This window comes from Platalea leucorodia (genome assembly GCF_965183815.1).
Source record: "Platalea leucorodia genome assembly, chromosome: 5".
Lineage (NCBI taxonomy): Eukaryota > Metazoa > Chordata > Aves > Pelecaniformes > Threskiornithidae > Platalea > Platalea leucorodia.
The window spans coordinates 84,473,686-84,486,027 of record NC_138827.1 but is presented as its reverse complement, the minus strand read 5'-3'; the positions used below and the strand labels follow the sequence as shown (position 1 = coordinate 84,486,027).

Here is a 12,342-nt window from a genome sequence, read left to right as displayed (position 1 = left end):
GGCTGGCACTCGCACCCTCCTGCCTGCAGGCCTGCCTCTGCAGCCCCCTCTTGCCAGCCAGAGCCCCCCTGTGCTGTCACAGCGTCCCCACGGGCATGCCCAGCCAGGTGGCTATGGCGCTGGCTTTGGGCAGAGCTTGGGGTCCCGCTCCCCAGTCTCTCACTCCAGCAGCACTCGTGTCACCAAGTCAGGGGTCTTGTGCCAGAGCTGTGCCAGCCCCTCCAGCCCTGCCTGTGCTTGGGCACCCCAGGCATACAGGGGCTGGTTTTGGGTGCCCCCCTGCACTCACAGTCAGGGCTAAGGGCAAGGCACAGCGCCAGTACCTGGGTCACCCTCCTCCCAGTTGCCACGTCCCAGGGGTGGGAATGGCATCGCCCGCCCTCCCGCTCAGCCTGCCCAGCAAAGGGCCCTGGGGTCCCTCTCCCAAAGCCTCCCTGCCGGGTTCAGGCAGGCTGGGAGCCCCATGGGAGCAGCCTGCAGCCAGGGGCTCTCTCCTCTTCCCGCTCCCCCTTGTCTATCAGACCTCCATCGTTAGCTAATTCTGCACACGCACACGCACATCACGCACACACACAAATAGCAGCATGTGGATCCAGCCGGGGGCACCCCCATGTCCGAGGGGGGACCCTTCGTGCCTCCCCCCTGCCTCCAGGAACAGGGGGTGAGGAGGGGGCCATGGGCATGGAGGAGGCACACCGGGGAGCCCCAGTGCCCCCCAACCAGGAGGTGGCTGTGCCCCGAGCAGGCAGGGCTGGAGGCAGCTCCCCACGGGCACTCAGCTTTGGGAGGGGGTGCTGGCCCCTGGTGAGCCGCCCCGCAGCCACCACCTCCACCAGCAGTGCCGGCCATGGCCCGGGCGCACCCTCAGCTCTCCGCCCGGGGTACCCCCAGTGGGTGGAAGCTGTCGGGGGGCAGGAGCAGCCTGCCCAGGCGGTAGAGCAGCCCCGAGTACCAGTGCACGCCGTCCCCCTGCGCCCCTGGCCACCCCACCAGGCTGTGGTAGAGCCGGAGCGGCCAGAAGGCCAGCTGCGCCAGATGTTGTTCCTGCACGAGGGCGAAGCACGAGGCCACCATGCCGTCCACCACCAGCGTCCCGTGGCGCGTCAGCGGGGCGTAGGCTCCCACGTCCCTCCGGTTCCGCACCCCCACCACCTCGGCGGGCTGCAAGCCGCCCCCCCCCGCCGCCACCAGCACGAAATGTCCGGGGCGCACGCGGCTGGCAAAGGTGGGACGGAAGCGGGCAGCGGGTGCCGAGGCGTTCTCGGCCACAAAGAGCAGGTGGGTGGGCGTCAGGGCCAGGCGCCGGGGCGGCTCCCGCGTCTCGATGACGTGGAAGGAGGTGAGGGCACGAGGCTCCTTGTCCAGGAAAGCCAAGAAGTCGCTGTAGGTGGGCCTGCCTGCCCCGTCCATCGCCAGCACCCGCTGGCCTGGGCGCAGCGCCCACAGCGGCGTCCGGGCACCGTCCTCCAGCGTTGCCAGTGCCCGCCCGGGGAAGCAGCCCCCCGTCTTCGCAGCGGCCGAGTGCTCTGCGTGGGGAGAGAGAGGACAGGAGGGTTACCCGTCTGCCAGACCCCCAGCACCACCCTTCCACGACGCACAGAGACCCTCCCAGGCTGCCCGGCTTTGCCCACCCAGGGATAACCCTGCCCTGGCATCACCTCCGTGCACGTCCTCTACACACCTCCAGCCACCAATCCAGCCTCCTTGGGCGCCTGCTCCCCCAGCCACTGTGTCACTGGGGGTGGCACTTGGGGGCTCGAGCCACGCATGGCAGAACCTGCTCCCCGCTGTGGTGCCAGGGCACTGGGACTCCTCTGCAGAGCCAGGTCCCGAAACCCACCTGGCCAGGGGAGCGGGGCACAGCCACAGGCCCAAATGAGCAAGACAGAGCCAGGGGGCACCTGGAGCTCGAAAGAGGGGAGGCAGAGCCCTGAGCCGGCAGCAGGCTGAGGAGCAGAGTGCCCGGTCGCACTTGGCATACCCACAGCATCCCCATCCCCTGCAGCGCTGGGCCTGGGTACTGCTGGGGAGGATGCTACAAGGAACGGCACAGGGTGCAGCACCCTCCCCCCAGTAGTGCAGCACCCCCCACCCCCCACTGCAGCCACTTTCCCTTCTCCCACCTGCTCACCCTGTGCTCCCTGCACTGCTGATGCCAGCTGAACCTCTCTCTGAGCTGCAGGGAGATGTCACAGCCTGTGGCCATCATCAGGCAAAAGCCACCAGCCTCCTGGGCAGGGCTTCGCTAGCGAATGTCACAGGGTAAAGCACCCAAACTCTCTGGGGCTTGTCCCCTGGGATGGTGGCACAGCGGTCCTACCCCTCCCCAGATGAAAAGCTGCAGCAAGTCACCAAGTGTCACCAGGGGCGCATCCTGGCACTTAGCAGGGGAACCCTGGCTTCCCAAGGAACGCTGCTCAGCTCCCACAGCAGCCCTGGTCCCCTAAGCCCCAGCAGCCCCCATCTTAGTGTCTATTTGATGCCCTCCCACCATCTGCCAGGGGGCTCTCATCTAGGGTCCTGCTCCTGGCCCTGTACGGTCCCAGCCTCCAGCTCCCAGCCCCCCTCAGGGCCCTCTCCCAGCTCCCTCATCTAATCCCTGAGTGTCCCCACCCAGGTGGCACTGCCCCCCATCCCTCCCCAGCTGTGAGCAGAGCCAAATCCCAGCCCCCAGGCCCATGAAGAGAGGCATCCATCTCTGGGACAGAATCCTTTTATTGCTCAGATGAGGTGCAGTGTCCGCCCCGTGCCTGCCCCCAAGGCCAGGTCCCAAACCCTGCACCCCGCATCCCCGGGCAGGCGGCAGAGCCGTGGGGAGGGGCTGGCAGGAGGGTGAGAGGGGCACCTGGCAGAAGCGGGGGACACAGCTGCTGGGCATGGAGGGGTGTACGGGTGCAGCGGGGGACCCGAGGAGACGCAATACATACAACAGGCCACGCGGCCATCCGTACAAAAATAAAAGCCATTTACTAAGAGGCAGAGGCAGCCCGGCTGCCCTCTGTACACAGCTCTGGGGGGGGTCAGGATATGCACCCCACAGCCTCCACCATGCACCCCCAGGCTCCCCGTGGCCTCAGGTATAAATATGGGGGGCCCAGAGCCCTGGGGAGCCACTGCAGAGCAAGGGGGCTGTGGCCAGCCTCCAGAAGCCCTCCAGGGCTTCGGGGCCCCAGTCTGCTACCCGGGTCATGGCATCCCTCTTCGGTCGGTCCAGGGGAGCATCCCGGGATTCAAGAGCCTCTGTCCTTCTCCAGGGGCACAGCCCCACTCCTCTGGCCAGCCCCAAGGCTCTGGGGTCATGGTCCTTGCTTCGGAGCCTGGCCCCACTCCTCCGGCCAGCCCCACAGGGCACCCTGGGGTGTGGGAGCCCCAGTCCTTCGCCCACGCTTTGTCCCTCTTCTTCGGGGGCGCGTCGCTCCCTCTCTGCGGCGCGGTCGCCCCACCTCCATCACTGGCTGGCGTTGCGCCCGTCCTGGCATCGGCACGGGGGAGCGGGTCAGCGCGGGGGACCAGGCTGACGTCTGGGGGTGTCAGGCCGCTGACCGCGGGCTAGGGCAGTAGGACAGGCAGAGTGCGGTGGGAGCCGAGCCCGGGGACAAGAGACGCGGGGCAGCGCCGGCGTACCAGCCCCGGCACCCCTGCGGCACGGTGCGCGGCACACGGGTGCGTGCGCACGTCTGTGCGGCCGCAGCCCTCTCCCTGTGCGTGTGCACGCGTGTGCAAGCGCCCTGGGTGCAGGCACGGGTCTCCGGCACGGCAGCCGTGTGCCGGCACGGTGCCGGTGTGCGTGCAGCCGCCCAGGCTGCCTCCGCGCCCACGCAAGCCCACTCACAGGCAGAGCCGCACAGCCTGTCGCGACACGGGGGCGAGCGTGGCCCTGCGTGGCCGGTGCCGTGCGTGGGGCACTGCTGCCCTCTGCCGCCCGCAGCCAGCGCGGCCGCGCCGGCGGGAACGGCGGGGCCCGGGGCTGCGGCGTCCCGGGCGGGGCAGCTCCTCCCCGGGCTGCGGGGGGCCTCGCACCCCACGCCATCCCCTCCCGGCCACGGGAGAGCAGCCGCCCCCCCCTCACTGCACCGCACGGGGGGAAGCGAGCACCGCCAGCGACGATAGCACCCCGCACTCCAGTCCAGGTCCCTCTGCCCCCAGCACCCCCAGCTCTGCTCCCCTCCGCAGCAGACGCTGCACAGCAGCCAGCTGATCCCAGGGCACCCTGGCCAGTCCCTGCTTGAGTGTCCCTGTCCCCAGCCTTGGCCAGCCAGGGCTGGACGGATGCTGCTGCGGCAGCGGTGGAGGAGGGCAGGGCTGGATGGGGCTGAGCACGGGCAGCGGGGCACTACGGGAGGGCAAGGGCAGAGGCAGGGGAGACAGAAGCGATGGGCAGACTGGGGGGGACAGGTTGGGGAAGAAGGGGATGTGGGGTGGGAAAAAGAGGGGGTTAGAGAGGGTGGGTCAGGATGCAGGTCCATGGGAGCTAGATGGGGAATTTGGCCCATGGCACTGCTGGCCACGGGTGTGTGATTCACTCCCTACCTGACTGTCTGCCCCAGCTAGGGAAATCCGGCTGCAAGAGCCAGCACCCCCCCCGGGAGCACCCCACCCAGCCAGGCCCCCTGGGCACACTGCAACAGGGGGCCTGGCCCCCGGCCCCGCTCACTGCCCTCCTTACCTGACTTGACGGAGCAGTGGATGTGTGCCTTGGACTCGTAGTAGACCCAGTCGAAGCCAGCCTCCACGGCCAGGCGAGCCAGCATGCCGTACTTGTTGCGGTCCCGGTCCGAGGTCGTGATGTCCACAGCTCGGCCCTCGTAATGCAGTGACTCCTCTGAGTGGTGCCCGTCCTCGTCCCAGCCCTCCGTCACCCGCAGCTTCACCCCCGGCCACTGATTCATGACGGAGATGGCCAGGGAGTTCAAGCGGTCCTTGCAGCGCTGCAGGGCAGAGGGGCAGAGTCAGTAAAAGCTTTTTGGATGGGGTGGGTTAGCTGCCTGGTTGGCAGGTTGTATCCCACCATGCTTCCACGAAGCCTCTCTGGGTCCTCAGGCCCTTTGGGGGCTGGTCCAGCAGAGGAAGATCTGAGAACGTGAGGTACCTTGTCCAGCCCATGCCCTCCAGACTCCCCGCAGTACCCGAAACCCCACCATTTGACACAGCATTTCCCAAGGGTGTGCACCCCAACAGGGTACCCATCTCCTCCTCCATCTCTCCCCCAATTCCTGGCTCATTGGAGAGCCTGCTGGGCAGCACAGCCCAGGCTGGCGTGAAACACTGCTCGCAGGGCATCTGCCCTGTGCTAGCACTGCCCCAGGAGCTCCCAGCTGACCGGCGGAGGATGCAGGAGCTGAGACCCTGCTGCCTCCTGGCTGGGAGGATCCCCCAGGATCCCCAGCACTGTCCCCAGGCACAAATGAAACAACCTGCCCAGTCCTCAGCACAGTTCTGCTTGGTATCACTCCTCAAGTCCTGAGGCACAAGGACACAGCACTGGGCAGCCTCACAGCTTCATCCAGCCTCTGCTCAGGTAGGAAACGCCAAACCTGCCTAAGAGCTCTCTTGTGCTGGAGCACAAAGGATGTGGGGTGAAGCCCCCTCCACCTCTCCGCACCACAAGGGCTGAAAAGCCAGGGCTGAGGAACAGCAGCAGATCCCAAAAGCCCCAGACCTGGCGGCCACAGAGGTCACACAAGCAAAGCAACTGCCCTGCCTTGTCCCTCCCTGCCGTGGTCCTCCCCAGCAAGCAGAGGGATGCCAGCCCCAAACGCCTGCGCCGCAGCCCTCCCGGCTTTGCCCTGCACTGGCCGCTTCCCCCAACCACAGCTGCATCTCAGGGTTGCGCTCGGCTTGCAAAAGTACAGCCCTCACTTCTGGTGCCTTCCCCTGCTCCAAAAGGGATGGAGGAGAGCTACAAAAGGTGTAGGAAAAGCAATACGGGAGCTCATACACAAAACCAGGTGAATGGACAAGGACTGTGCAGCCTGGAAAAGAGATGCTGGGGGGTCCCAGAGAGCACTATAAAATCAGGGTGAAGGACAGAGCATTCATGGTCATGCATGAGGCCAGTCCTGGGAAGCATTAAATGAAACGACTGGGCAGCAGCCTAAAAACTGGCCACCATGGGGGACGTTTTTGCATGATGCCCAGCTCAGCACTGGAACTCCCCACCACGGGATGCCGTGGGTTGTGAGACACAGTCACGGCAGGCATGAGCCAGGGCTATAAAACCCGATGCTGGCTACACCGCTGTGCTCCGAAATGCCCCAGCACTGCTTCCGCAGGGAGCTTTCCCCCAAAAACGTGGGCCCTCACCCCACCCCCAAGCACATGCTCCCATCCAGGGGAGGTGGGCGCTGCTGCTCTTGGGGAAACCCGCTTGCACTTGGCAGGGTCCAGGTCCCGCGAAAGTCAGTGCCAGGCAGGCCTTTGCCCCGCATGGGGCGAGGGAGCACCTCTGCCCTCGTCCCACGGCTCCCTGGGTGTGGGGAGATAAGCCAGGAAGGTGTTGGACAAACAGTTGCCAGGTGAGGGGAGGAGGAGGAGGGAGGGGAGCGACTTTTGTCCCCGTACAACACCACCATGGTGCCATTTGGCACATGGCACAAGCAGCTCCCAAGGTCCCTGGCCCCATGGGGACCCCACAGAGAAGGGCAGCAAGGGGGTTCGGGGCTGGAGGCAGGCAGGGACGCCCCGATGCCCCCCTGCATCCCCCAGCCATCACTCCAGGCATCCCCTTGCCGCTCCCATGCCAGCACCCCGCTCTGGGCACCCCTCCTGCCCTCACTGCCAGCCCTTCTGTCCTCCAGGGGCACCCTGCCCGCACACAAACACCGAGACCCTCCAACCCCTGTCCCCATGCCGGGGACACCGCCTGCCACCAGTCCCTGGGGCAGGGGCACCTTTTCCTAGCAAGACCCCCCTGGGCCGCCTTGTCCCCTGCATGTGCCTCTGCCAGCACAGCCCCAGCCCAAGGGTCCCACCTCTCCCTGCCCTGCCCGGGGCAGCACCCAGCTGCCTGCCCGCCCAGCTGGGCACACAGCGGCAGGCAGGGCGCCGGAGCACCCTGGCCCCGGGCTGCCGAGACGGGCGGCTCTGCCTGTGCCTTTGGTGGCCAGCAGGTGTCAGAGCACGGGCAGGGACAGGCAAGGAGCAGGTACCGGCGGGCAGGGAGCAGGCAGCGACGGGCAGGGAGCAGGTACCAATGGACAGGGACAGGCAGGGAGGGTCGGCGAGCAGGTACTAACGCGGGGAGAGCAGGCACCGGCGGGCAAGGAGCAGGCATGGATGGGCAGGGAACAGGCAACTACGAGGAGCGAGCAGGCAGGGATGAGCAATGATAAGCAGGGAGCAGGCAGTGATAGGCAAGGGCAGGCAGGTGGAGATCAGCAGGGAGCAGGCACAGGAGGCAGGGAGAAGACCACAACAGCCAGAGGTGGCCGGGGATGGGCAAGGAGCAGGCAGCAACGGGCAGGGAGCAGACATGGTCAGCAGGGAGCGGGCACAGATAGGCAGGGAGCAGGTAGAGATGGGAACTGCCTGCCCAGGGGCTCTGCTGCCTGCACAGACAGGTAGGCAGGGACCAAGAAACCCATGGGCATGGGCTGTCCGCAGGCTCTGTGCTTGCCAGGGGCTGCAGGGAGAGCCCATCTCCTCCCCACGCACAGCCCAGAGGGGCTACAGCACCCTTGGGGACCAGGGTGACCATGCTGCCTGTGTGGCATGGTCCCCCTCCTGCCTGGGGGTGAACACAAGGTCTTGCAAGGTGACAGCAAAGACGTGGAAATGCCACCATGGGCCAGGCTGGAGTGGGAAGTCCAAGCTTAACAATGTGGCACTGAGCCCTGGCCACGGCTTACCAGCCCCAGCGCTGTTCTAGTGCCCAGCCGGGAGGCTGAAACCCATGCAACATAGCTTATAGGCATATAGCACGGTTTGGGGGGAAGGCGGGTAGTGACAATTTGTGTTGGGGGCAGAGCTTGTCCCTGTAGTGGCGCAGGTTACTGGGCACCCCCAGACCACATGCAGGATAGGGCCCCGTGCCACCACGCTGAGCTGGGTGGCTCCATGCTGTCCCATGCACATCATGGTGGAGACCCTGGGGATGCTGGGCTGGGCTGAGCAGAGGTGTTCCCCCCGCTGACCAACATTGGCATCTCCCTTCTCATGCCCAGACTGGGGACAGGACCATGTCCTGTGGGGGAAGCCAAACGCTTTTTGGGGAGACAGCAGGTCTGGAAGGAAGGGCACAGCTCCAAGACGGGGCACAGCCAGCAGGGGCCCCAGGGCCATCTCAGAAGAGGTACGCAGGACACTCAAGTGTGACCAGAGCCTCAGCACAGGGGCTGTGGATGGAGCATGTTTGGCCATAGCTACCTCCATGCCCAGAGGCTGCCCAGGAGAAGAGGGGTCCCACTAGCATCACCCTCCCAGGTGAGGTTTTTCCCAAAAGAAGCCAAGAGTCCTGTCCCAAGGTCTCCATGAGCAATTCCTCACCACTGCAAGGATGGTCTCCATGCCAGTTGGGCCAACAGTGGCTGCAAGGGATGACGGCTGGGGCAGGGAGAGGCTTGGGGTTGGGACTCCATGGGGGCAGGGGGCCCGGGACATTCCTGGGCCAGGCTGCTGGGGAGAGGTGAGGCGGGCTCTGCCTCCAGCCTTATCTCAGCACCTCCGAGTGGGACCAGTGAGAGCAAACACACTGGAATTCTTGAGGAAGATGAAACGATAAAGGAAAGGCGGGCAGAGAGCAGCACTACCCACCCCCCCAAGCAGGCGGCATCTTCCGGCTGCCTGGGACACCCAGACCCTTGGACTTGGGGAAAGAAAACAGGTTTGAAGTGAGTCAACAGCAGTAAAAGCCAGTGCACTGGGGGAAGGGACAAGGAGTTGGGTCAATGGCCTTTCCCAACCCATAGCAACACAGTGCACGGTGCCAGAGCCAGAGCTCCCACATCTGGGGACATCTCCCACAGCCAGGCGCCACAGGACAAGCTCAGAGGGCAGTGGGATAGCAGCGAGCTACCAGAAGTCACGCCACCTCCACAGCAATGGGGACAATTCCCCGCAGAGCTGCCCAGGGCACCATGGTACCCATCTGCTCATGGACATGCAGTGGCCAGGGACCCTGCTGGGGTAAGAGCTCTCATTTGGGCACCCCAAGAAGACCAGGGGGCTTCCAGGTACCCTGCCAGCAACGCAGCAGGACAGCGGGAAGTGTGGGGCTGGCAGGTGGGACACAGAGTCCTCCCTCTCCCAGGGGTGCCAGGGGGCACTGGCTGGGTTAGGGAAGGCAGTGGGAGCACTGTCAAGAGCAAACACAGCCAGAAGCACTCTCTTGCCTCCAACTCAAGCAATACGATGTCACCCGCTTCCCCGATGCACGGACCAGCGGAGCTCACCGCTTCCTCAGTGTCCCTAAGGCTGTTCCCCAGGGGATGCAGGCTCCAGCCCAGCCCCAGGGCTCCACTGACCAGCAACCACAACTTGTGCAACTCCCCAAGCTTGGCGCTGCCTTGCAGGGGGTCTCGGTCCCTTTGCTGCAGTCCCCAGCCTGAGAACCAGCCTGGACCATGGCCCCTGCTCTCAGGGACCTGCCCCCGGGGCACACGGGGTTGCAGAGCTGTCAAGCCAGCACCCAAGCCACTTATCCTGTTGTTACCAACACCTTGTCCAGAGACCATGGCCAGAGCCCTGCTCAGCGCCTGCCGCCACGGCCATCCATGCTCACCCACCCGCCAGCCCCAGCCCGGGGGGTGCAGCGGTCAGCGGGGCAGCCCCAGCTCCCCCCTGCCTCTCCTGGGAGCTCGCTCGGGCTGTAACCCAGTGCTGAGGCTGGTGGCCAGGTTTCTTAGCAAGGCCGTGCGGCTCCTTATCTGCATTCCTGAAACCCTCAGGCATTCTCCTGGCAATATTAAAACACAGAGTAACCTTCGTCCAGCATCACCCCCTCCTCCGCTGCCGTCCTCTGTCCCCCCCACCCCTCCTTCCCGCTGGCCCAGGGCACTTGCAAGCTGACCGCAACAGGGCATTTGCAATAACAGGTTGTCCCCGTCCCCGAGTGCAGCAAGCTGAGGGCAGCCCCCGTCGGGCATCCTTCATCATCCCACCCGAGACACACAGGAAGAGGGGGCACTGAGACACAGCACAGGGTTTCGGCGACGGAGTGGGGACAAGGTCAGCAAGGGCGCTCCTGGAGCCCAGCTTGTGGCTCTGCCCGCTCCCCTCCCTGCCAGCACCCCAGGGTCTGCTCTGTCCCTCAGCTCCAACAGGCAGGCTGCCTGCTCTGCCAGCCGGGAGGCAGAGGAGAGGGGTGAGGGCAGGATGGGTGCAGCGGGGCAGGGTGCTGCCCGATGGGGGAACAGCACGGCGCAGCACTGCCGGCTCGGGGGCGGTTTGGCAGAACGCTGCCAGATCGGGAGCAGCGTGGCATGGCTCGGGGGGCACCAGGGCAGGGTGCTGCCAGCTCGGGGGACACGGGTTGGGGGGAAGCAGGCCAGGGTGCTGCCAACTCGGGGGACAGTGGGACATGGGTTGGGGGACAGCAGGGCAGGGTGCTGCCAGCTCGGGGGACAGCGGGACATGGGTTGGGGGACAGCAGGGCAGGGTGCTGCCAGCTCGGGGGACAGCGGGACATGGGTTGGGGGACAGCAGGGCAGGGTGCTGCCAGCTCGGGAGGCACAAGGGCACACCTCGGGGTGCAGCAGGCATGGGTGCCACAGGCTCCGAGGGGCGGCGGGCAGGCTGCTGCCACGTCGGGGGACGGGGTGCTGCCGGCTTGCGGGGCAGCGCGCCGCCGGCTCCGGGAGCAGGGTGCTGCCGTAGCAAGGCGCAGCGTCCTGCCCGCTCGGCGTCCGACGCGCCCAGCCCAGCCGAAGGGACGGAGCTTTGCAGCGCCCGGCGAAGGGAGATGCCGGCGCTGCGCAGCCGGCAGCCCGGGCCGGGCGCCGGGATGCCCGGGGCAGGACGGGGAAGCCGCAGCGCCGGTTCCCCCGCTGCTGCCCGCGCTGCCCCAGGAGAGCGGGGCGCAGGGCGCTCCCCGACAGCCCCGGTGCCCGCAGGTGCCCGGCGCGGAGCGGAGAAGCGGGCGGCGGCGGGGCCGTACCTGGGTCATGAGCCGGTCGGCGCCGGTGTTCTCCTCGTCCTTGAAGATGATGTCGGGGTTGTAGTTGGGCGTGAGCTCCTTGAAGCGCTCCGAGTTACGCGCGATCTTGCCCTCGTAGCGGCCGCTGGCCCCCAGCGTCTTCTCGGGGACGTTGGGGCTGAACTGCTTGTAGGCGAGCGGGATGAGCTTGCGGGGCGGGCGGCGGCGGCTGCCCACCACCCTGCCCGGCCCGCAGCCGCGCACGGCCGGCGCCAGCAGCAGCGCGCACCCGCTCAGCAGCAGCAGCAGCCGCGCCGGCTTCATGGCGCGCCCGGCGGCCCCGGGGCGGCCCGGGGGACCGGCGGCTCCGGGGGCCCCGCTAGGCTCGGCCGCCGCTCCCGCCGCCCGCCCCGGGGCTCCCCATGCGGCGCGCAGCCGGAGGGCAGGTGCCGGTGCCGGTGCCGGTGCCGGCGGTGGCGGCGGCGGCGGGGAGCGGCGGCTGCTCGGCGCGGGTGCGCTCCGGCTGCCCGGTGCGGCGGGCCGGTGTCGGCCCGCTCTGAGCTGCCGTGGCCCGGCGGCGGCAATAAATAGCGAAGGGCCGTTTGTTTTGGCAGGCGAGCGGCCGCTTGCGGGGCGCGGGGCGCGGGGCTCGGCGCTGCCGGAGCCCCCCGCGGTTTGCGCCCCGGCGGTCAGCGCGGCGGGGCTGGAGCCGGAGCCGGAGCCGCCGCTGCCTCCGCTCCCCGGGCAGGAGTGAGAGGGGAAATTGAAGAGATCCGGGACCGGGAACCGCCAGGACCGCACCCTGCCCGTGTCCCAGCCTCCCAGCGCCCTCCCTCTCTCGCCTCCTCCCCGCGGAACCTGCCCCGGGCCGCCCGCAGCCTCCTCCCCCCCGGCCGAGCCCCGCGGCCCGCAGCCCACCCCGCCGGGGGTGCCCGCCGCCACCTGCCCCCCGGGGCAGCCCCGCCGCCGCCCTGCGGCGCGCCCGGCCCGCCGCGCACCCCCCCGGGGCCGTCCCGCGGGGGCTCCCCCGCGGCGGCGTGGGCGCGGGGTGGCACCCCCGGGGCTCCGGCCCCCGCCGCGCCGCCTGCTCGCCAGGGGCCCGGGCCTGCGGGCGGGGATCAAACAGAGCAGGGAGGCAGCTGGTTGAAATTTAACCACAATATTCTCGCTCCCCATTGTTTCCAGGGAGGCCCGATATTTCCACAACAGGATTATGGCATCTGATTAACTCGCTGAGACAACAATGAGGGGCTGGGATGGGCTTCCCCTTC

General features: G+C 67.4%; 1 protein-coding gene across 1 annotated transcript; it reads right to left on the bottom strand.

Annotated features, from left to right (window-relative positions):
* Positions 1-864: 864 nt before the first annotated feature.
* On the bottom strand, positions 865-11,395 carry IHH (Indian hedgehog signaling molecule; the record flags this gene model as incomplete). The annotated part of the gene is made up of 3 exons (XM_082312156.1): positions 865-1,526; positions 4,667-4,928; positions 11,093-11,395. The coding sequence occupies 3 exons, from the start codon at positions 11,393-11,395 to the stop codon at positions 865-867; spliced, it is 1,227 nt and encodes a 408-aa protein (XP_082168282.1).
* Positions 11,396-12,342: the final 947 nt, after the last annotated feature.